The following is a 25,023-nucleotide window of genomic DNA, read 5'->3' as shown; positions in this document are numbered from 1 at the left end:
AGTGGCCGATCATATCATTTGGACTATTTCAATTCTCACAAAACTGGTATTGTAATCATTTGCACAGTTAACATTTGGCTTTTCATCCAATGAGTTGGTAGATTAAGGAGTAGCATTTTTATCAAATCTGTTCAAATTCATGCCTACAGCCAAGACTAAAATGAATATCTTTGAAAAAATAGCTTTTTTTAAAGGTTTTTGTGTATTTTGCGTATCATAAAGGTATTGCATTTTTACAGTGTTGTGAGGCATTATTACATTATTGGGTGCTCCATGTCCATGTATGTGATCATCCCATCCATCATTTACATGACATCAACAGTTTGTCACTAATTTTGTCTAAACAGCTTTGGGAATAATTTAGTAAGCTCTTGATGTGTTTTATTTTCGAGAGTAACTCATTACAACACATCAGATGATTTGGGGTCTGTGTGAATCACAAGAAAGGAACACGTGTTTGAAACTGGGAAACTGTTATGTTACATAGTGTATTATATGAAAATTACACAACAGCAAATATTGGTTTTGAATTCTGCTTCATTTCTTCACAAGCTGCTTTAAACAAGCACCCTGGTGAGATCGAACTGTAGGTTTTAATGTAAACATAAAGCAGGCTGCCTGTCATAATTAGACGATCATGTAGAGCACAAATGACATTAAAAACAGGATTGGGTATTTTTTTTTTTAGATCAAGGGTCACCTACAGCTCATTTAGGCCTTACTGGGACTTGATCTGTTAAAAACTAACCTTAAGAAATAACTTTTTTCCAGGAGGTCATGTAGATTATGAAGTCTTAAACACCTTTATGCCTTTTTTCAAAACTAAAACAATAAGTCACTTTGAAAGAGAAATAAGTACAATTTCAACATGATTCAATTTTTACCGTGCCTACACACTACACAGCAAAAAGGATCAGAAATGACTTTATTTTGTGTGTTGTTTGCCAAATCTGCATAACTATCTGCACTCCTGTGACACTCTGCTGCAGTGTTTCTCTTCAGACTAATATGGACAAAAGCCTGATTCTAGTCAGAAGACAGAATTTCAGTAGCTTGCAACATGCATGCGTTCACAAATCCCCAGTATGGCTTTGATGGTAAAACTTTGACAGTAAATAAAGCAATGATGTCGGTAGTTTTCACTGCTGCATATCTGACCACAGTAAGATCTGTCAGCTCTTTCTGCAGGTCTCCTTTATGTGCAAAGTCCACAACTTTTACGAATGAATTTAAAAAAAACTGCAAGCAACAGCAACACTGGGCAGAAGTGTTACTGCTTAATGAGATTGGGTCAAGATTCTGCCCACACACGCACTCCAGTTTAATCAGCATTCAATACAAAACATTGCATTCTTCTCACGGATGGTGTGTAGAGAGAATGAAAGACCTGTTGTGGTGCTCCTCAATAATTAGAATGTTCTATTGGTGATATTGTAAATATATATATTGAAAAGAAAAAAAAACAGAATCAGAGATTCATGGAAATATCAGATAAAGTAAGAAAAATACGAGCAGCACCTGAACGCACCGTGGTATGTTCAAGTGCGTTGGTTACGACACTCTGTTGTCATCCGAATGTAAGAGGACACCGCTTCCTGGTGTGTTGACTCACTATAATGGACAGATGAGGAGGAGGAGGAGGAGGTAGAAGCCATCCAGACCTCGGTGTGAGAGCAGCTGTCCGCGGAAACAGTGAGTAAAATCCTTCCCCTTGTTTCGGTTCACGCCACAAAACGCGTTTAAAGAGAAGATGCTGCTGGTCGGCGTGACCTGTCAGGTTAAACTCAGCTGGGACATCCACTCAGAGGGAAGACACGTCGTTTCTTCAGTTTGAGTCGTTTTAGTAATAATTAATTACAAATAGATTAATTCCGTAACAATGCGAAGTCTATAGGGAGAAGGATGTGTCGCTCTGAGCACGGAGCGGAATTATTTCCTTCTTCCCTGAACGCCGCACTTCTCCACTTGCTCCCTTATGACTGTAGGAAGTTTCGATAACACGTTTACTGGCACACACTCCCCTTTACTAACATTTACCTTTGGAATGAGCGCACCTCTCACTCTAAAAACGAGGGAAGTTTCGCAAGTTCCACACATTTTCAAAGAACAGTTTGATAACCTGCACGAGTAAACTTTATCACATTTTAAAGCGTCTGCTTTGAGCTTAATGCTGGCTCAGTGAAAGCTTTACAAACATGAGGACACACCTTTAAAAACACATTTGTTGAGACGAGGCCGAGATTTGTCTTCATTCAACAATCTGTCATAGGTGCCATCTGAGGATGCCACTCCTGCCTCACACTGAGAAAGTCCCTGGTTTGAGTCCTGTTTGCAGCCAAAGCATGCATAACAACAACAACAACAACAACAATAATAATAATAATAATATAATAATAATAATCCCAGAGCCTTGAGATAATTTTTTTCTTCATTTTTTTACCAGTGAGCTGCATTTTTTTGAGGCATCCCTCTTTATAAATCTTTGAAGAGCATGAAACTGAACCATCATAAGCTTAGTCCATATACTGCTTAATTCTGTTCAGGGTAGCAGAGTGTGGAATCCAATCCCAGCTAACTATGAGCAAAGGAAGGAAACACCCTGACAGGGCGGCCATCACTGGGCCAGAACACAGAGACAGACAACCACACTCGCGTTCACACCTCCGGGTAATTTAGGGTCACTCCTTAACCTCACATGCATGTTAGTTTTCAGACTGGTGGAGGAAATCAGGTGGAAACCTACACACACATGCTGGGAGAACATGCAATCAGACCTTCTTGGTGTGAGGTGAGAGTGCATGAACATACTTCAAAGTCTAATAAAGTGAACTAATACAAGTTGTCAAACAAGGTACTTTTTGAACAATACTTGCTTTAAACAATGAAGCTAATTCAGGAAAATCAGGTGAGGCCGACTAGGAACTATTTGAAGCACAGTACTCAGAGTGTCATTTGCTCTCATAGCTGTGTTTTGTGTGTCTAACAGAAACAGAAGTGTTGCTACACTCAGGCGGAGGAATGTCAGCGGAAAACAAGCCTGCAGACGATGGAGGCTCCTTCTCATCGAAGGTCATCCGCATCGTGTTCGTCACACTGCTGCTCGACCTGCTGGGATTCACCCTCATTCTGCCGCTGCTGCCTTCGATTCTGGACCATTATGCACAATCTGGGGTCAGTCTGTCTATCCTGTGTCTATGGACTTCTTATTCATTCACTGAGAAGCTCAATTCTCAATAAATGATTATTGGGAACCACACATCCCACCTGATCAGCAGAGTGTTTTATCAGGTTACATTTTAAAAATTAATTTTAATGCATTATATTTTGAGATATCATGCCTTTAATGCTTCTGTAACAACATGCTATTTTGAGTCATAGCTAAACAACATGACAACTGGTTCACAAATCACTTCATCTTGACGAAAACTAAAAAAGTACAAAAGATTTGATTGAAATGTATGAGTTAATTAAAAAAAAGAAATTATCCCAATAATCGTGTCTCTGTATTGCAGTTACATTTTATTAATCACTAAAGCAGAAGGGGTGTGCTCCAGATTTGATCGACAGCCGACATCCTCTAGTTCAAATTTTGTTACTTAGTGAAAGTCCGACACTCAGGTTTTCACTCTAAAGTACAAGATCAGGATTACTGTCCAAAATGGAATGCTATTTTGTCATTGCAACAAGTTACAAGTGCAACGAAATTACAAAATAAGCAGAAGTTTCTCTTATTTCTGATATGATTGAGCATTAAAAAACAAAAAAATATGGCATAGTATGGAGTGAAAAGTACCTTGTTATTAAATTGTGTTGGTGTGTAATCACATTTGTGTGTCTGTGTTGAGGCTTATGAGTGTTTGTGCAAATGCATGCACAAAAACTGTGTGTGTACAAGCAAGTCTGGACTTTAAAAGGGTTACACTTATCATCCTGCAGATTAAACAGAGTCAGCAGTCAAAGAAAGAGGTGACCTGGTGATATTTTATCACGTGCTTTGTGATCTTTCTGGCTGACTTTGAAGAAGTGATCTTGAATTAGATCTCCTAGATTTGTAGATTGTAATGTTGTCTCAGACAGAGAGAGTTTTGTGTTTAAACCTAACCAAGTCACGAGTGATGAAACGAATACGACGCGGAGTCTGTAGAGTGACTCCTGCCGCCGTGCCTCTTCCCGGTGCTGTTAAAGTGACGGTGCGCTCTCTGTGTGGTACAGGATGTCGTGTACGGGTCTCTGCAGAGTGTCGTAGACTGGTTCAGAGAGGCGGTAGGGATTCCTTTGGAGAAGAAGTACAACAGCGTTCTGTTTGGAGGTATGTCGGCTTGATTTCACCGCTTGTAGAGCTGAACCGGAGCTCCGTGGAGGAGATGATCCCAGGACTGGTTGATTGTCTGTTGCAGGTCTGATTGGGTCGCTGTTCTCTCTGCTCCAGTTCCTGTCATCGCCCGTAACGGGCGCTCTGTCGGACCGTCATGGCCGACGACCTCTGCTCATTCTCACCACAGTAAGAAAAAATGATAATGTTTTACAAAGTAGTAATCCTAATCCCGACTGATCTTCATGGACTCATTCATGGCCGCCTTATTTTTCAGTTGGGCTTGATGTCCTCCTACGCAGTCTGGGCTGTTTCCCGGAGCTTCAGCATGTTCCTCTTGTTCCGGGTAATTGGGGGCATTTGTAAGGGCAACGTCAGCCTCTGCACTGCCATCGTGGCTGACCTGCCTTGCCCAAAAGCACGGAACCGAGGAATGGTAAGCACACGCACCCCGGGTCTCATTATGATCAGGATCAGAGTCACCGGAGCATCACGGACAGAACGGATCAGAGACAATGAGGCTCTGTTTCTCACAGTTGTTTCTCTCTTTTTGTGAATGCTCCTGGTCATGTAGGCGATGATCGGCGTGGCCTTCTCCTTAGGCTTCACAGTGGGACCCCTGCTGGGAGCTTACTTTGCCATCAGCTCCAAGACAGCAGGGACTGTCTTCTACCACACTCCGGCCGTGCTGGCCTTGGCTTTCAGCGCCGCCGACCTGCTCTTCATTTGGCTCGTGCTGCCAGAGACACTAACCAAAGACGTAAAGGTCAGTTTGTGGAGGTGGTCAGGGTGTCTATTCCAGGCCTCCTGTAATCGCCTGCATCAGCCAGTCGCACCCACAGCATGAACATTCTTCATGTTTCATCCTAGGCCTCGTCTTCAGGCTGCGGGGATTCCTGGGATCTCCTCAGCCCTGTAGCTCTGTTCCATTTCTCAGCCGTAACCCGGACGGAGGAGCCTCCTTCTGAAGAACGTAAGTGTTGGACGTAAGGGATTTTTCCTGCCGCTCTGAGGCATATTCCGCCTTTTGACCCGTTTATCAAGCATGATTGAACCTTGGCACGCTGAAAGGAATCTGTGCCGCTTTTGCAGGAATGCAGAGGCTCCGCGTGTTGGGCCTGGTTTACTTCTCCTACCTCTTCCTGTTCTCCGGTTTGGAGTTCACACTGAGCTTTCTGACTCACCAGCGGTTCCACTTCACGAGGTGGGAAGTCAAAGATAAAGCTGTAAGGCCATTTATCAGATGTAGTGAGAAAAGAGGAACTGAAACAACCTTTCCTTTGTTTTCTTTTAAATCTCACGACAGCATGCAGCAAGGGAAGATGTTTTTCTTCATCGGTGTCATCATGGCTCTGATCCAGGGAGGATATGCTCGCAGGATCAAACCGGGGCACCACATCAGGGCTGTTCGTGTGGTACGAGCATCGTGGATGGATTTAAGATAATCCAAGATATGGAGGGATGGATCAATGAACGATCTCAGTGTAACTTTTCCGTTTTTCAGGCGATACTCACACTGATCCCGGCGTTCATTCTGATTGGATTGGCCATGAACGTCACGATGCTGTACGTCGGCTTGGCGCTCTACTCCTTTGGTGAGTCACAGTATCATGCTCACAGCTGTCTGGAATGTAGCAACCAGACCAGCGATAAAATCCTGACTCGAACCAAGCAGGCCAAAGCACACACCTGGAAATCAGATCCAATTAAAGTGGAAAAAGGTTTGAAATATAGATTTGAAAGTTCTTTATTTGTCCCACAGGGGGAAAATGCAGATTTGAAACATGAATAAAAATAATGCTTTGATATGCAGAACCTGAGTACAAAAAATATAAAGCGAAGTAAAAATCGTTGTATTCATATTTTCAACTTGAACTGAAACAGAAATGTTCTGATTCAGTGTTTCCTGAGCCTGAAGGAACTGCAACTTTCTCACATCGTCGACCCAATTCTCTAACAGAGTGAGGGTAAAACAGTTTATACTGCCAGTCGAGTTTTTACTGGATTTAAAAGAAAAAGAAGAAGAAAAAAATAAGGTCTGATAGCAACATGGAAGGAAATAATGCCTGTATCACTATTTCAACTCAGGGCAGCATGACTCTTTACAGGAAGGTACTTTGAGTCTGGAGTTTGCATGTTCTCCCTGCGCCTGGGTTGGTTTTATTCACAGCCACAGCTCTTCGTGCTTTGAGGCAGTAAGCACCGAGTGATTTTGGCCCGTCCCAGACTAAACATGAGCAATCGTGAGACTATCACCTGTTGTGGCTTACACTCCGAGTTCTCTTAGCGTACAATGAGTTTTGTTCCATCATGCCAACCACAGACAGACCGAGATAATTCTGACAGTGTCAGAAATTCCACTGCAACAACACAGCGTAAAAACTGGATCAAAACAATGGTGAACAGCAGCTAAAACGATGGACCACATGTATATTCTCCTCCATTCAACTTTATTTTTGTGGTTGTGCAGGATGACGGGAACAGGAATGATTTGATTTGGAGATGAATAGAGCCAAACACTGTCTTGGAGGAAAACCTGTTAGATAGAAGATGAATGCTTTATTTGTAAAATAATTTTCCTTCCACTCCACAACTACGTGGCTCATTGTGTTGGTCGATCACATAAAGTCGCAATAAAATACATTTACATTTGTGGTTGTAGCCTGGCAAAAAGTGGAAAAGTACCAGGTGTATCAATAGTTTTGTAACCCACAGTAAAACCCTGCTGATCAGTAGCACATGAAACATGGTTGGTTTTCATCAGGATGCGAGGCAATTTCAAATGTACCCAAAACATGAGGCGTATCGGCAGCTGAAGCTGTGCTTTGCAATCCCGGTCCTCTGCAGTCAACGCACTGATCTTAAAAAAAAAAAAAAAACAAAACTTGATGGAGCCTCTGATCTGTGCTGAGCAGGAAGGACTGATCACATCACTTGTTTCCACAGCGGCTGCAGTGGTGGTTCCCTGTCTGTCCACGCTGGTCTCTGACCACGGTGAGCCTGCTTTTGGCTTTTGAGCCTCACTGATGCCACTCTTTATTACAACGTACCGCGCTCACTGTAGTGACTGGCTGCTCTTCCAGGCTCAGCCAGTCAGAAAGGCACTGTGATGGGGATCCTGCGGAGTTTGGGCGCCCTGGCCAGAGCTCTGGGACCTGTTGTGTCGTCCTCTGGTGAGAAAGCTCTGATTTGAAGATCACTTTCAACTTTTGAATCAATTCAGTTCCGTGGTATTTTACTTGATGTGTTTCCGCTGCAGTTTACTGGATCGTCGGAGCTCAGGCCTGCTTCCTCGTCACCTCGGCCGCCTTCGTTGTACCTCTGGCTCTGCTGAGCAAGGCCAGGCCGCTCAAGGTCGACTGAGCGCCGCAGAGACTTTTAAAATGAATGTTTTTAATGTTTACATCTTCTGGGAAAGTTGGCACTGAGTCCCATTCAGTAATAACGGGGAGACACTTACTGTCTGCGCTGTCGGCCAAAAACGTACCTTGAAGCAATAAGAATGAATGTTGTTGACGTGCACATGCGGGCCGGTAAAGCCTGGAAAACTCCATGGGATTGGGCCAGTCTGAGGGGTCTTGGATTTATAACTTGATATTGTCGTATTTTATCAATAACACTGATTTTGTATTTTTTAACATAGTATTTTATATTGTCGCTCACTTTGAAACATATTGTCTGTAGAGATATTTATCTCACCTAAAGTATTTAATAAATGGGACAAAAATGGCTCGAGTGTCAAAGATTCCCTCTCTCAGTACTGTACTTTAGGATGTTTGATGCTGCTGCTAAATACAAAGTTGGACAAAAAGCTTTGAAACATCAAGGAAGTTTAAATGTTGAAAAACATTTTAATGGTCGAGCTCTGAAATACAGCTGTACAAAAATTACAGTCTCGGTTAAGCAAATGTCTGCAAATGTGGAATACACGAAAAACAACTCTGAATCGGATTCACACAAACCAGATCAGGAACCTGCATTTTCTCATTGATACGCTGGAAAATTCACACTGACGGAAGTCTTTAGTATCTTTCTTTCAGTAATGTACCATTTCCTTTGTGTAATTATTAACTTTAAAACACAATAAAACTCAACTTAAAATCAGAGCCTGTAATCCACTCGTCTCACAAAGCATTGAACGGTTAAAGGAAGCATGCATGTATGTTATACAACTTTTCAAGAGTGTAACAATTTTTCAGAGAGTAATGATTAACTGGCGGTGGTTATTGTAGACCAGGAGTTTTGAAAGTGAGAGAGGACAAGCTGGAAACACTAGACAAGGAATTAGTCTAAATTCACTTCAAAAGTGCTTCTTTTTATAAAATATAGCTTTACTCTCCACATAAGTATCTTCCTTTTAAAGGACATTATGCTGGGAAAAGTCATTCCCATGACCCTGACCTCCCGTTGCTTTGAAATGATTGACTCAAAGGACGTCGCAGTGAAACAGTTTCATGAATAACGAACTTGAGCCTGTTCAACAGAACAGCTGTGAGCTCTCTCCCTCCGCAGGCTCTTGCGTTTCTAAGGCCGCGCCCGCCGCCGCTGCAGGCAAGGCGGCGGCATGCGACACCACGTGCCTGGCCAAGCAGGCCGCCACGTAGAAGCCCTTCCCGCAGACGACGCACTCGAAGGGCTTCTTGCTGGCGTGTCTCCTCATGTGGACGGACAGGTCGCCGCGGTACCGGTAGTCCTTCCCGCAGATCTTGCAGGAGTACGGCCTCTCGCCGGTGTGGATCCTGGTGTGGTTGTTCAGGCCGCACAGCTCGTAGAAGCTCTTGCCGCAGAGGCTGCACTGGTAGGGCTTGTCGCCCGTGTGCCTCTTCATGTGCCGGTTCAGGATGGACGTGTCCGTGAAGCTGTTCCCGCACACTTTGCAGGTGTACGGCTTCTCGCCTGTGTGTGTTCTCTTGTGGACGTTCAGCGCCGATTTCTGAGTGAAGCTTTTGTCACAGATGTTGCAGGAGTACTCCTTCAGGTCTGTGTGGATTCTCAGGTGTCGGAACAATCTGGACTTGAACCTAAAGCCTTTCCCACAAATTGGACATTTTATTGACATTTGACCGGAGAGATCACTGGAGGGAACCTCAAACTCTGCGAACGGGCCTCCTCTCTGAGTCTGGGTCTCGGTTACAGCAGAGTCGTTGGGGTTTGGCTGTGAAACGGGAGTGGCAGCTTCATCTCCGCTGTGTTCGTCGTAGGTGAAGGTCAGCATGAAGCAATCGCCCTCCTTCCTCACAGACTGCTCCCCCTGCGGTGAGATGCACAGATCCTCCTCTTCCTCTTTAATGTGTTCCTCCGGTTCCACACTGGAACTCCTCTCCTGGTCAGACAGCTGCTGTGGAGTCGCCTCCTCATCTTCCTCTCCACCCCCCTCCTCCTCTTCCTCCTCAAAGACAGCTTGCTCTGTTATGGCTGGAAGAAAACAGTGAATGGCACGTTAGCACCACAGAAATAAATACGAGAGTTTCAGTGAACTCATTATTTATGCTTTTATTGTGCAGAAAGCTTTGGCTGCCACAAAAAAAAAAAAACTGTTTCCAATTAATTTTTGTGCAAAATGATGCAAAATTACTCAGGTTATCAATCAATTCACATTTAATTAACTGCATTTTTTGTGAATTCATTACAAAGACTCAAACTTTTCTCTCAAATTCTGTCATCTTGATTTTGCTCTATATGTATACATGGTGCATAGGAACATGATCCATTGTGGTTTTATGTTGTGCATGTTGCAGCCTCCAGTCCCTTCTGAGTGCTGCTGATGTCCAAATTATAGAGCATCTTCCTCCCACCAACCGCTGTAATGTCAGCAAAGAGTGAACCAGTCATCAGACTGACCCACAGCTCAGCAGCAGTATCACAACAGAACCATAATTACACCGCTGGTGCAGATTAAGAGGAGTCAAACTGAGAGAGATACTTTGCCTTTATCTGGTAATTACTTTTATGTCAGTTAAGTAGCTGTACTACTATTCAAAGTCCCAGAAAGTGATGATTAGTAACCTGTACCACGTTGTAGATAACAGAGGTTAAACTGATGTGAAGTCCGCTCTGTTCCCACAATGCATCTGAGATAATGTTCAAACATGATCAGAAATTTCTCAAAAAGGCTCCAAAGAGCTGGAAAGCGCAGAAGACGACGCTATAAACCACCAATGGAGCACTTATTGTTTGACAGACACTAACTTAACTCACTGCTCCATCATCTGTGATGTTTTTACTCAATAATGACAATAAAACCATGTTTTAAAGTCATCTGTAGTTTTATTTTACCCTCAGGAAAATCAGTTTAAAGCCATAAAGGACACAAAGACGTCTACAACATGATGTGTACACCACACACACACACACACACACACACACACACAAAAGGACGTCCTCTTCTATGTTGAATTCGGCCTCAACAGTCAGGCGTTATTGACATTTCCTTCCTTATTTTGTAACCGAGTGAGATTTTTCTCTGAGTGAAAGTCGACACCCGTGCTTCTCCTTTTTCTTAATTTGATCACTTTGCTTTGCATTTGGCCCACAAATCAAACATCAGTGAGTTCATACTGTACATCTGACATAAATAGTCAATTCTCAGCTCAAATAAGATAAACACAAAACAGGAAGTAAGCAGTGGAAATAAAACCGACCTCTGTTATCACCACGAGTGGTTTGTACCAGGTGGACCAAAGTGTTTGAACAGAGGATTACCTGGTAACCTTCCTGGCAACCTACTTATTGTACAGCTCCACCAATCAAGGGACCACATTAGGATCTCCAGCACAGGCAAAGCTGCTACTTGAGGATAACTGTAAACCAGAAGAACAACTAAGTACTCCACATTACTAAATCTAATGCAAATGCTTTGTTCAACCCAGACGTTGTGACCATCAAGCTGATCTAAATCAGTTCTTCCAGCATTCCTTCTAATTGTTGTGAAACTACTGAAAATGCTTGGTTAGGATGCCCCTGGGCCCTTTCAGTGCAGATACTCTGGTTTCCTCCCACAGTTCAGACACATTACGAGGTTAACTTTGGATACAAATGTGGTATGACTGTGTCTTGGTTTCTTTTTTTTATGTGATGGACTGGTGTGACCTTCCATAATGAGTTGGGATGGATGGATGAATGTTCTGAGCTGTGATTTTTCTTTTCTGAGCATTTATTGAATATTTTCAAGCTTAAAAAGAAACATGGCATCGTCTATCGAACGTGCATACATAATGACCAAGCATTTTATTATTTATGTGCCTGTTTAAATTGATATTTAATATTAGATTTATTTATACGAATATTAATATCAGCATTTCCGAACTGTCACGTGAGCTCTCCCAGGAACTTCTCCACATAGGAAACAATCGAAATTCCCAGCAACGTGAACGCACCATCACAATAAAACTATTAATATTTGAAGCAGTCTCTGGGTACTGTTATCGTTTGCATCTTTCATGTATCTGCTTCAGCCGGCGGTTGGAAGACTAAAGATTATTCTTTCAGTCTTTCACTGTTTGTGTTTTAACGCCAAATCTCGCTTTTTTCCACTCGTGCAGGGTTTGTTCATCTTTGCTGCCATCAGGTGGTAAAACACGAAGACAGAATGGGTGATTTTTGTGTTGGTTTTCCACAGATGGACTGAATGTTGAACAAACCTGTCTCGGCTGGGATTACTTGTGTCTCAGAAGTGTGTTTTTGTGCTTTCTGCGCTCCGTCCAGCAGTCTGCGCTGACGGCTGATCTCCTCTTCGTAGTGGACGACAGTCTTCTCAAACACTCGGAAGATTTCCTCCGCGGCTGCGCTCAAGCGGTCACTTATAAAATTTCTAAAACCCTGAACTGAAGACATATTTGGTGTGACTTCAAGCTTCTGTCGGCAATTTTTTTCACCGCTACGCGAGACGTCTCTTCGCCCTGCTGTGTGCCACACGTTAAATGATCCGACTGACAACTTGAGCTCCCCCATTTGATTCCGTTTCTAAACACTCAGAATCGATCGATCCTTTTTTCAAATATTTCTTCCGAAGGTTTATTAATTACACACGGGCTAATATATTTCTGTCTTTTTTCAAATTCTGCTAATTATGGACATAAAATTCAAAAGCCTACAGTGGTCTGAAAAAGTATTGAACTTTTCCACATTTTGCCACATGATGACATCCACAAATACAAATGCATTTTATGTGATAGACCAACATAACGTGCTGCAAAATTGTGAAGTGGAAGGAAAATTCTACATGATTTTCAAATTTTTTTTTTACAAATATCTGCCAAGTGTGGAATGTGAATGCATTTCTACCCCTGGCCAGTACTCTGCAGTCATCTTTAGTCACAGCTACCAGTGTTTTGGTATCTGTCTCTACCAGTACTAACACAAAGAAACAGAAATTTTAAGCCATTGTTCCTTGCAAAATAGCTCTTCGTTTTATTACTCTGACTTTGGATACAAATCAGAGAAAAAGTTCACAGCAATAGTACTTCATAGTACTTGTGCAAGTATTATGAAATGTATTAGGTCCAGCAGTACTGAGCTTGTGGACTACTTTTTTGGAAAAAAAGGATTTTATTGCAAAGTCAAGTCACAATTGCTTTTATTACAATGTCTAATGAATTCTGGCAGCACAATTACAGGAAAATTAGACAGTAATAGGTACTTCATACCATTTGAACAAGTAATATATGACATTATAAGTCCAGAGGCTCCACTGAGGGCTGGACGGAGGAGACAGGACCTGATGAACCACTTCTGAAATGTAAATATTCTCTAAAGTTTAGCAAAATGATTTATTTAATCAGTGATGTGATGCCAGTAGCCTGGAAATAACAGTGTTCCCGGTAGTAAAAAGTACTGGTTGTGTTCAAATGTTGTGAATCTGACTCTGCTGTGTTATATTAAGTCATTTTGGGGCAAAATATCCATTTATGTACAATACCAGTGGCATGAATCAGTTTTGGGCAAGCAAAATAAGCTGATTGTTACATTGTAATGTCCCTTCACTCATTTTTTAAACCGTACCAAGCACTGCTTGAGATCAAATTACTCTGTTGAGTGCTCTAGTAATTTTGGTGCAGAAAAAAAGAACACATAAAACACCTCGGTGAAACATATCTTTATTCTTGCAAATACAAGCCAGATCAAAATCACCAACCAGCATATTGAACAGCAATATAAGGCAAGTGGACGTACAGGAGGCTATCAAACAAATAAACATCGTTTGATGATCAGAAACAAAGTTGTTTGAGCCAGATGAAGACTCCAGCAGAGGCACAGAAGCTACGCTTTTCAGCTGTGCCCCCTACACACACGCACACCATACAGTGTCCTGGAGCCCAACAGGACCAAACACTCAACACACACTCTTCTAAATGAAACTCCAGTGTATATGTCTTGTCTATATCTTATGTTGTTATGATGTTATATAGTAAACAGTACAGTGTTTTGTTGATTTTACAACACACTCCTAGCAGGGTCTGCACTATTGTTTTGTTTTGTTTTTTTCAAATTACCAATGGAATTAATCAATAATCCCAAATTAAGTAGTCCTTTTTGTTAAAAAGAATATTATTCACCTGTATCATTCGCTTTACTGGAAGTATTGATAACAGCCAATGACTATGGCCAAGTGAAGCCTCATGAACCGCCCTAAGAGGCACTCATGGGTTTAAGATCGAGACTTAAGGACTGACAGGTGTCCTTCAGTCTCTAAACACAGTGAAAAGAACTACAGGTGATACAACTGCAAACAAAATGAGAATCAATACATTGCCCAGCCCTAATACTAAGTGATCTCAAGGTAAGAGTAAAGTGAGCATGATTAAAGTGTGTTTGTAAGAGAGAGGGAGAGATGGAGAGAGGACAACCTTTTTTTTTTTCCAAAGATTTGTTTATTGTGATTTTTTTTCCATTTTAGCCAAAAAACAAACGATAAAGAAAAAAATTAAAATACAAAATTACAAAATAGAAAATATATAAAACCCACCCCCCACCCTAAAACAAAACCCCCATATTCACTCATCTATTTCTATAATTTAAAGTCCTTGACAAGACGTAAAAAGGGCATCCAGATATCCTTAAAGTCCTCTGATTTTCCTTTGGCCATGTAGGTCAGCTTCTCCAGGGCCAAGTTGCTGGTCATAAGTTTAATCCACTGATTCACCCCAGGTCCCTCAGTGTTCTTCCAATTCAAAGCAATCAAATATTTTGCTTGCACAAGACAAACGTTAACAAGCTTTCTTACATTCTTTTTACATTTAAATGTATCAGGGAAAACATGCAGAATACATAGTTTATCATTGAAGGGCATTTTAAACTCAATTAAATCAGATGTGACAGTAATAAGTTGCTTCCAAAATAATTGCAGTTTTTCACGTTGCCATATACAATGATAGAGTGTTTCCTTTTTCCGTACCACACTTAACACAATCATCAGGAATATTAGGGGAGTTTAACCGGTGTGATATATGTTCTGAATAACCATTTATATTGCACTAATCTAAATCTTGTGTTAATGGTTTGCTTTTGGGCAAATAAACAAGAGCTGTTCCGCTCCTCCACAGAAATATTTGTTTTCATATCAGCTCTCCACGCTTGTAGATATGAAAGACTGTTCTCCTTTGAGGCTTCAAGCAAAATGTTGTAAAATTTGGAAAGCAAGCCTCTACTTTGATGTTGGTTAACCGCTATATTCTCTATGGTGGACAATGAAGGTTCTGAAGTGGATTTTAAGTGATCAATAGTAAAACTTCTGATTTGAAGATATTCAAAAAAGTGTTTTTTGGGTAAATTATACTTGTTTGTCAACTGCTCAAAAGACATGAGCACTCCAACATTGTATCGGTCACCAATTTTACATAGACCCCTATTCATCCGGATCTTAAAACCCATATATGCACATTCTGGTTTAAATGTACAATTACCCCAAATAGGTGACAGAGCTGAGAGCCCAGACCCCTAATATAAAGTTACATGTGCCTGGTGCCATACTGTTAAAGTACTTTTAACAAATGGATTGCTTGTATTTTTCAGCAGTTTTTTTTATTTCATCTGAGTATATATAGGATTTTGACGACAGTTCTGATGCACTGCTTTCAGTTTGTATCCAAGATGGAATCTCAATAGGAGAAAAATAAGAAGTAGCAGCACATAATTGAGGTGCATAATAGTACAGCTTCATGTTAGGCAGCCGGAGCCCTCCTCTGTCATAAGGTAGGTAAAGTAGAGAAAGATGCAACCTGGGTCGTTTGTTATTCCAGATAAGAGAGGACAACCTTTTAAGACCTTTTTCAAAGCAGACATTTGTCATGATAAAGTAGGTCCAACACTAAATGCAGGCTCTCCAGTAAAGAGCACAGGAGGTTGGTCCTTGATACATTCTCCTCCTCCTGCTGGTTCTGTTCTCTGCTGCAGGCAACTGTGGGTGGAGCTGAACATGAAAGACTGCTCTGACACCTGCGTGCTAGCGCCCCCTTCTGTTTGCTTGGTTATCTACCGCAACAAAATAAAGGGAGGAAAGCTTTAAAAAAAACGTTAAATAGTTTTAAATAAAATAAATCAAAATGAACAATTCAACTTCCAGCCAGACAACATTGGATCTTCATCGTCTGGTGTTGGTTGTACAGTGTGAGGCTGGGGCATCACACTTTCTAAAATCCATGGTTTAAATAATTGGATTCATTGTACACAGAAATGACAAAACCACAACATTTTTGTTATCTTTATTTGAACATGTCCTTGGTTGTTAAGCTTATTGTGCTCTCTCATTCTTTTTGTTCCTATATTGTTGTAGTGAATTTACTTTACACAGAACATCCATGATCAAGGCTTTACAAAAGAGATGGTTCCTAAAAATATATATCTTTTACAATCTCATTATATTTCCACTCTCTCTGGGACGATACATTCTTTATTCCCACACATATTTCACAGTTTGGTCTCCAAGTACCACAGACATTACTGAACCACGTAGTTGAGAAACTGAAGGAATAATCAGAGCTGGTTAGTTGAACTTAGCTTAGTAATAATGAGTGGAAATAAAGGAATGAGTTGGCAAGATGGCAGGTGATGACAAAATACACATTTCCATTCACCCAATAAAAATGAGCTAATGTACCTGAAAAGCAAAAGGATTGTTTTAATTATTTTGCATGTTAAATATCAACACCTGTATTCCAATAAAGTCCCCATGTCAGCAGCAAAACATATTTATTCTGTTTCCTGAACAAATGAAAACATCACATATTAAATCTTCCTACTTTATATCAACCACTATCCAACGCATTTTGTCAAGACGTTAAATGACATCTTCGCATTGTTTGAAACATAAACATAGAAATCCAACAATAGGTTATCGGTGAGAATTTAATTGTTCTTGGGTTTTAGAAGTATTTTAAACCACATTAGACAATCACAGCTCTTTCCTCAAGTGTTTCTATTATTACTATGAGTAAAACAGGCTTAAATGTGTGATTGTCACCTTGCACCTGTCAACTCTTCTGTTTTGATGTGATTTTTTTTTAAAGCTAAAGAAAACATTAAATTTAGCAGCATTTTCTCAACACAGTGCAATTGTGACTCCCACAACTGAAGCCTTTTATTTCCTAATGAAGTAACGAGATTAACATTTGCTTCTGTAAAGGTTTAGTTCAGATCAGTTTGACATTTTGGTTTAGCTTCAGGTGTAGCTGTTAAGTAAGTCTGGTGTCAAATTACTGGTGTGTTTCGTCACGTTCAGTGTTTTTAAAAGAGGGGCTTCCAAGAAGAGGTTTTAAGGGAAACTGGCAACAAGTCATCTTCAGTCAAACATTCAAGATTAACATTTAACTACGGCTGGGTTTGGTGTTTAAAGTATTTAAGACTACAAGAATCCAAACACAATATGATTCGCAATGTGACAAATCTGTGAGCCTGAATCACCCTTTGTGAAGAGGTGACCTACCTAAACTATGTCAACCAATTTCTTTCATTGTGAAACAATAAAAAGGAATTGTATTTTTGAAATATCCGAGTAGTTCAAAAACTAAAAAGATTCCATCATCCCACAAAATCAAATCTATTACACGAATGTCAGCACAATTTTCTAGGCAGACTGCTTTTTCTAGCAAAAAAAGTTTTTTTCTGTTAAACGGCAACCACTGTCAAAGGGTGACCATGGAGCATTTCTGTTCATGTCCATATTTGAGCCAGTAAGTTTCATGGAGTAGTGGTTTGTGTGTTTGTTCAAATTGTTCTCTGTGTGGTCTTTTGTTCTTATCCATTCTGTAAAGGTCTGGTGATCTGAAAAGGGGAATAATGTTTTCACATAGTTAACTGGGTCCATGTCTAGCACCATGCGACACTAAGTCAGATAAAGTGGTTTTTAGGATGCGTGTCTTGTGGATTAATCTCCACAGACTCCAGTTCTGATAGATTTAAGGTAAACATTTAAACATTTTCAACAAAAACTACATTGACGCATGTTCCAGAAAGGAAAAAGCCATCTCATCTTCACTGACTCCTTCAGGCAGACACAATATCTCTGCAACTAATCATTATCGTCTACCCAATATCGATTATCTGTTAAGATGTTCCTTATTTATTCCAACATATTCATATTGAACTGGATGAAATCACTGAATTTAAGACAAGAAAAAAACCTATAAATGATGACTTGACTATGGGCTGAATGAAAAACCATTTAAGTTCATTCGTTCTCTTACATCATTTGAAGTGAGTGTGATTAACTTAAATCACTGAATTTTCTGGGTGGTTTGACCACTAGCAGCAGCCTCACGGCTCCTTTCTCTGCATGCCATCCATTTCTCTTGACTCTATGCTGGTGATCAATCAGCACAAACTGTTTGTTTTTGTTTTTGTTAGTTTTTTTTAAGGCACAGAAGGCTTCACCACTGTCAACTCCTCTCGTCTTCCTCACTGTTTTCAGTACATTCACTGTTGAAGTGCAGGGAGCTCAGCTGCTCCTCGAAGGTCAGGATCGCATGGCTGCAGCTCTTCTCCAGCATTTTCTTCCAAACTTTTACTGAGAGAGAAACAAAACGATCATTAGCGCACAGGTTACAGGAAGAAAAAAAATCCTCAACATCATGCTGATTTGACTGGAAGAGTTTATTCAGTAACTCACTGTACTCTGGTTCCTCTGGCAGTGTGCAGTCCTGATCAGGCTTCAGCTCCTCGGTGTTGATCTGCTGCTCGTCAGCGTTCGCTTCCTGCTCCGTCTCCGCCTGGCCGCTCGGCTCCAGGCCCGACACCATCAGCTCGTAGGCTCTCCTGGCCTCGGACGACAGCTCGATCATCTTGTGGTAGAAGTCCTGCCGAGGAATCAACTGATTAACTGCAATGAAAGGGTTACTCCGCTTCAAAATGCTCGGAAAAAAGCCAGTGATCATTTTCTCTAATTTTCATATTGTTGGCAGTTCGATCCTCGTCCTATCCTCTCACAGCGGCTCACTTTCGCCAGCTCAAACAAGAAGGCAGTGTGTGTGTGTGTGTGTGTGTGTGTGTGTGTGTGTGTGTGTGTGTGTGTGTGTGTGTGTGTGTGTGTGGGGGTCTCTCTCTCTCCACCTGAGCGCCGTCGTAGTTGAAGATGCCCACCAGGCTGACGGGCACGGCCTTGTTGACACAGCGGCCCAGAGCCTTCCTGGACAGAGCGAAGACGAAGGGCACGTCCTGCTCTCGACACGTGTCGATGATGGTGTGCAGAGCCTCGTCCAGACCGCCTGCCAAAAAACACACAGTCCAAACAAATGCAGGGCCAAACATGAGGGCTTTTATTTATCTGCCACTATGATGCAAGAGGATATGTTTCTTTGTAGATGCAGAAAAATGACACAAATAATGATCTAATATTAATCATCATCGTACATCCCAGTTTCATTTCGAGAGGGCCAGGCCAGTACAACGGCGCCATAATAACCTTTAAATTCAAACTTCTCTAAAATAAAGCTGGTATCTTCATAGAACGGGTTCTCTCAGTACCTTTGGCCTGGATGCGTTCACAGTTGGGCGAGATGATGACGCACTTGACTTTCCTGAGTTTGAGGTGCTTGAGGACTTCCCGGAGGCCCATCACGATGCGTCTCTTCATGCGGGCCTTCATGGGATCCTTCTGGTACAAGCGGTCCTGGAAGCGGACCAGCTCCTTCAGCAGGGTGCTCACACACTCGTCCACGTCCTTGCTCAGCATCTGGCTGCAGTAGCTGCAGTCGGAGCAGAAATACCAACAGTGATTCTCACGTTTCAAGGCGTGCGTGCGCATGTGTGTGTGTGTACTCACTCTCTAAACTTTCTGCTGTGGATCTTAGGTGTGTGTGCTGTGTGGGACTCGGCTGAGGTGACTTGCTGCTGCTCGCTCTCTTCTATTCCAGTCTCTTCATCACCGTCTTCTGCGATCTGACTCGTGTCGTTCAAGTCCGTCTCATCGTCCAACTCCTCCCGAGGGCCGTCCACCTCATCTGAGGTTTGAGGAAGAAAAACCGTTAAGGTTAAAATATCTTTCTTCTGCTTGGAGGTCTTGATCGCTCTGTAATGAGAGTGACTTCATTGGGTGATATTTCTGCTCCTACCGGTGTCGTTCGTGTCACACTGCTCTTCTTCCTCTGTGGCATCATGGAGAGGTCTGGACTCCTCTTCAGGCAGCAGTCCTCTCTCCTCCAGCAGACGCCTCTGTTTTCGCTCCTCTCTCTCTTTCAAAATAACCTAAAGGTGAGAAAGGATTGAAAACGGTGAGAACAAAAGCAGGAGATTCCTTTAAGTTTCACTTTGACGAGGCGAGAGGCTGAGTGGACTTGCCCTCTTGAGAGGAGTGGGTTTCTTGGCTTTGGGCACCTCTCTCTGCTTGCCTTTCTTTACCAGAGGGCTGGTGGAGTCCAGGGGATTATGAGCGATCTTATCCTGCTGCCAGGGAGGCTTCTTCAGGCCTGACTGTTGTTTCTGAACAACTGGAAGTCCTCCGCCAACTACACAGAGGAAAGGAGTTAATCATGCCTTCAATACCTTGTTTAGCATTTTTCTGGAGAAAGACTGAGGGCGTACATTTCTCATCATTCTTTTTGTAGAAGCCCCAGTTGCTAAGAAATCATCCGTGCAACTCAAACATTTTACCGAGGGGGACAAGACACTTTTACGATTGAATTAAAAACCCGACGTAACAGGGAGCTCTCCGACAAGTTTCATAAAGTTGCACCATTAAGAACATACTAACTCACCTGAGAGGATGAGCGGTTTGGCATCCTGTTTGGCTTTCTGAGACTGTTGCTTCTTTTCCAGGGCAGCCAGCATGTTTCCAATGTCGAGCTGGACAGGCACTTTGCTTTTCTTCCCAGAGACCTTTTCAGCTTTCTGAAAGTCGAGCGACCAAGATGAAGACAATAAATTAACTGGCATCAATTCAGCCTTGTGTACAATAACGAAAACCACAAACCTGCCCTTTCTTGGTGGTTTCTGTTGACTGACTCTTTGCTGTCGGGGGTTTCTCAGTGTTCTGGTCCCTGGAGGGGTGCTGGTCTCCTTCTCTTTGGTTTCCCTTGAAAATGCAACAGGATCGTCACATAAATATGACAACTTCATTTCATTAGACGTCCACATGTATCCACCACATTAACACCGCCAGGGAGGCCTCAGACTGTCTCCATATACTGCACACGGAAGTCATTAAAACAGTGAGCCTCAAACACTGAGAACTTGAGCCATTTCCTGGCCGCAACTTCATATCAACAGTTTGAGCAAAAGCAATTTATTCAAAGCTGGTTTATTAAGTTATTTTTTCTCTTCACAATTAGGAAAACAATTTATTGAACGACTAATATGATTGAAGTCTTTAAACAAAAGATCAACATGTGCAAAATTATGCAGCAGCAGAAGAAAAATATAAAACATGGATAAAAAATATGCAAAAGCATCTCAATTTCATGTTAGATGTGAGTTTAAATGCTGTGAAATGTCTTCCCACAACAGAGTATCGATTTCTTAGTTTTAAGTTTCCTAGTTCTTTGAATTAATTCCTTTGCTGTCATCATATAAGATGAATCAGCTTCCACTGAATGGTGCAAAGCATTCAGTTTAACATATACATAAACTTAAATGCTGTACTTAGGTGTGAGGGAAATATGTGCAGTGACTATTTACCTTTATTTTTTTTAATTGTGCTATTATTTGAAATGAAAGAACCGATTTTCAGAAACAAATGCACACTTTTTTGCACTCAATAAAGTGGTCTCCCAATAAGATGACAGTGCAAGCAGTAGGTTGAGATGCCTGCGTGAGAGGTTTACTGGATATAGAGAAGTGCAGAGAGCTTCTAAAGAGTGATGATGCTGTGGAGACAACACACACCTGATCTCAAGTTGTGGAATATGTTTGATATAGCATGACGAGAAGGAAGGATGTGATCGAACCTACATTCGCCAAAGATTATTGATCTCTAGAAGATGCTTGGGAATCATTTTAACGATGCAGTACACCAACAATAACAATACTAACAATACCTCATTGCATAGCTTTACACTGCTGCTGAGGAGCAGCCTGTCAGCTCGGACTGAAGCAGGAGCCAAGCCAGGGAACTCTTCTTCATCCTTGAAAGATCCAACAGAATTCAGACATTCATTCATTAAGACGCTGAGCTGATGGAGATGCACAGTAAACAGGATTTGTTACCTCAAACTTTGGAGGCTCTTGAGGCATTCGTGGTTCTTCTGCCTGGACTATAACATCCTCCGTTGTGCCTTTACCCTTCTTTTTCTTCCTCTTTTTCTTCCTGGCAGACCCTTCCTCCTGCTGTTCAGACACATCCTCCAACTGAAATGATGCAAACATAAAAAAACATTGAAAAGTCACCCACAGCCATTTTCTAGTAAAGCTGCAACAGGTTTAGATGTACCTTCCTGTTTCGAGTAAAACTGGAAGGTCCAGAAAATAAATGAATGTAAGGATAGACTGACAATAAAATAACTAAACTAGTTCAGGGTTTGGGAGAAAGCAGATGGACAATGAAGGTTTTCTTGCAGGGCTGAACGATATTAGCTGCACATGTGAGACGTGAAAAGGTTTATTCTTCAGTTAAATACACTTTGGCACATGATGTCTGTTTACCTTGAGATTGCTCCCCAGATAACAGCCCTTGTTTCCTTGAAGTAAATTTTGTTTCATATTTAAAATTGTGTCACTTTCAATATGCAGAAAAAGAATATATAGCACATGGGAAATTCATTGCAGTTCAGTCTTTTGCAAGATTTATATGCTGTTATGACTGCAACTATACATTTGCAATATGCCTCCCAGCTGTCAACGCTCCAAGTGTAATATCATCATACCTCCATGTGGTTGTTGCTGATTGTCTTGTCTTTAAGAACAGGTTTCTTTGGGGGTTGCGATGCGATGTTAGCCCAGGACGCGACCACAGGCTGAGCTGAAAAACAAAACATATGCTCAGCATGTGATACAGTACCAAGACTGCCTGCAATGACTCAGCGAATAAACGTGTCGTCTTACCTGGAGGGACAACAGAGGCATCGGACTGAACATCTGTGGCACTTTGTTGGGGTTCAGGAAAAGATCCTCTCCCGTGAGACTAGTTTTTGTAAAATCACAGCATCATCCGTATTGAGAGGAAGAAGCTCGCTCGGCAATATACTTTTATACTTTTCCAAATCATCACATTTCATGGTTCCCTCAATTTACCTTCCAGGAAGATGCCAGTTGAGGAGTTTTGGGGTCTGTGGATGGTGGACTTGGACCCCAGCAGTCCGTCTGGGAAACAGGAGGGGCTGTTTTGCTCGATGAAACGCCTGATAACTCCGGGAAATCAGCCATTTTCACCTCAAACAGGGCTGAGAGAGTCTGTGCTGATTTTGGCTTCCCTGCAGAGCTTGGGGCTGACCTGGCGCCTCTGAAACCTGCGAGTTAAAGACGCAACATTTCAAACAATCACATATAACCGAGATGCCTAAACTAACTGATAAGAAGAGTCTGTGAATATGGTATCTTCAGTAAAAATGATCCGATAGATTAGAGGGGGTCAAACATATTTTAGCTCAGCGTTTACATAAATCCCAGTTTCATCTTGAGAGGACTGGAAATAAAGTGCCATAAAAACATTTGAATTTAAACGTCAAAGCTTTTCTTTGCTGTAGCTGAGAGTATACGTGAAAAAAATGTCTATAGTTTAGAAAAACTGAACAATTACTATCAAACAACACAATCTCAGCATTAAACCAATTTAAATGATGCCTTCTGGTCCAAAATACAGTCTAATGCCAAAAAAACTTGTCCTATTGCTGTTGCATTTTTTTACAAACTCACCCTGACAGCATGAGTTTGAGGATAATACTAGTTTGCTTAACTTTCATGTCAACATCACTGATATCTCAGTTTCGATCTCCGTGTTGTGTCCTCTACTTAAATTTTATATATGTCAACATTTTTTTTTAAATTTTGATAATTTGCTTGGCGGTTTGGCAGGCCAGATTGAAGTCTCCTGTGGGCAGGTTTAGGCCCATGGCCCATAGCCCTTATCTCCCCCCCCCCCCCCCCCCCCCCCCCCCCTGTATTAGAGAATAAGAGAAGTCACCTTTTCTCTGTGAATCCACTGAGTTTCTTCCTGTGGTTCTTCCTTGAGAATCATTCCTCTTTGTGTTCTAAAAAAAATCATTAAACAGATTAAAACAATGTATATTTCATATTGTATTGTTTATACTTCATAAATAAAAACTATGAGCTGTCTAGTGGCAGAAATAACACAAACCTTTCCCTGTGGGTCCCCTGTAGATCTGTCTCTCTGCAGGAGACTTTCACTGGTGCCACTGACAGGTAGGCTATTGCTGTAACCACGACCCCTGGACGCAAAACCTCTGGATCCCTGGAGCTTTGGGCTTGAGCCACTCCTTCAATCAAATAATTAGCAGATAAATAACATAATACAAGAAGAAAATGATCACTTTTGTTATGTCCGTACCCTCTGAGAGCCTGCTGGGACACATGTGGATTTGGCAACACCAGGTTGGTTGAAGATGGTGTGTGAGGCTCAGTGGGCCCATTCTTCTGCCTCCTCTGGTTTGTACGGTCTAAGGCAGGTGACCGTTTACTCTCCTGGGAAAGAAAATACATTTTTCATGAACAGTGTACCTCAGACCCCAGGTACACGTTGCTGACTGTGCTTTGATTAAGTGCTACATTTGGCCCCACACTTTTAACATGATCTATATGACAGTTCATCAACTTTATTTGAGTAGACTCGAGTACTTTTTACTTTTATTGTTGCCTCGAGTAAATAATTTGATCAGAAGTTAGGTACATGCGTGAGCTCCAGGTAGCATGCTAGTGTTGAGCTAGCGTTTTAAAGACAGTCGTAGTGTTTCTTTTTGTCGGTTTTACCTTGTCCATTGTCGGCTTCTCCTATAAGCTGTCACATTCCCGCATGTTCACCTGAATTTCCACGTGTAGTGACAGTTCTGTTGCTTTTCTCTACGCGGACATTGTGACGACTGGGCAAGCTACCAGACCTGTTTTATAGCATTAGCATTAGCAACTAGCATAATCAAACAGCTGATGTTTACACCGGAAACCAGTCCCACAGCGACTCCTTCCGGTCTCACCGCTCATAACTACTGTCAACAAAAAGCAAAAAAAAAAAACAAAATACAAAAAAAAAAACAAACAAACAAAAAAAAAAACACAATGAATTGCAAACATACATGAAAATTTTATCATACAACATATTAAGTTTATCATATTTTGGA

General features: G+C 41.6%; 3 protein-coding genes across 4 annotated transcripts; 1 reads left to right on the top strand and 2 right to left on the bottom strand.

Annotated features, from left to right (window-relative positions):
* The first annotated feature begins 1,613 nt into the window (after window positions 1-1,613).
* Window positions 1,614-8,042, top strand: LOC115398742 (major facilitator superfamily domain-containing protein 10-like). The gene is made up of 14 exons (XM_030105670.1): window positions 1,614-1,692; window positions 2,707-2,788; window positions 2,987-3,171; window positions 4,213-4,309; window positions 4,398-4,501; window positions 4,590-4,748; window positions 4,887-5,078; window positions 5,183-5,285; window positions 5,405-5,516; window positions 5,619-5,727; window positions 5,817-5,907; window positions 7,259-7,306; window positions 7,396-7,485; window positions 7,572-8,042. The coding sequence occupies exons 3-14, from the start codon at window positions 3,019-3,021 to the stop codon at window positions 7,673-7,675; spliced, it is 1,362 nt and encodes a 453-aa protein (XP_029961530.1). The 5' UTR covers window positions 1,614-1,692; window positions 2,707-2,788; window positions 2,987-3,018; the 3' UTR covers window positions 7,676-8,042.
* A 136-nt stretch (window positions 8,043-8,178) lies between these two features.
* LOC115398743 (zinc finger protein 70-like) lies at window positions 8,179-12,216 on the bottom strand. The gene is made up of 2 exons (XM_030105671.1): window positions 11,953-12,216; window positions 8,179-9,727 (listed from the first exon to the last, which is right to left on the bottom strand). Exons 1-2 carry the CDS (start codon window positions 12,143-12,145, stop codon window positions 8,790-8,792), a joined length of 1,131 nt encoding a protein of 376 aa, XP_029961531.1. The 5' UTR covers window positions 12,146-12,216; the 3' UTR covers window positions 8,179-8,789.
* A 5,941-nt stretch (window positions 12,217-18,157) lies between these two features.
* Window positions 18,158-24,815, bottom strand: LOC115398672 (selenocysteine insertion sequence-binding protein 2-like). Of its 2 annotated transcripts, none has more exons than XM_030105569.1 (18): window positions 24,659-24,815; window positions 24,240-24,373; window positions 24,030-24,168; window positions 23,856-23,922; window positions 22,967-23,181; window positions 22,778-22,856; window positions 22,600-22,694; window positions 21,944-22,084; window positions 21,775-21,861; window positions 20,712-20,813; window positions 20,497-20,629; window positions 20,081-20,247; window positions 19,855-19,987; window positions 19,566-19,743; window positions 19,268-19,488; window positions 18,854-19,008; window positions 18,414-18,600; window positions 18,158-18,311 (listed from the first exon to the last, which is right to left on the bottom strand). In XM_030105569.1, exons 1-18 carry the CDS (start codon window positions 24,665-24,667, stop codon window positions 18,184-18,186), a joined length of 2,370 nt encoding a protein of 789 aa, XP_029961429.1. In that variant the 5' UTR covers window positions 24,668-24,815; the 3' UTR covers window positions 18,158-18,183. The 2 variants fall into 2 exon arrangements, with proteins under 2 accessions (XP_029961429.1, XP_029961431.1); XM_030105571.1 differs by having other exon boundaries at window positions 24,030-24,165.
* Between the last annotated feature and the right edge of the window lie 208 nt (window positions 24,816-25,023).

Source organism: Salarias fasciatus, chromosome 12 (assembly GCF_902148845.1).
Source record: "Salarias fasciatus chromosome 12, fSalaFa1.1, whole genome shotgun sequence".
Lineage (NCBI taxonomy): Eukaryota > Metazoa > Chordata > Actinopteri > Blenniiformes > Blenniidae > Salarias > Salarias fasciatus.
This window is presented reverse-complemented; position numbering and strand designations above follow the sequence as displayed.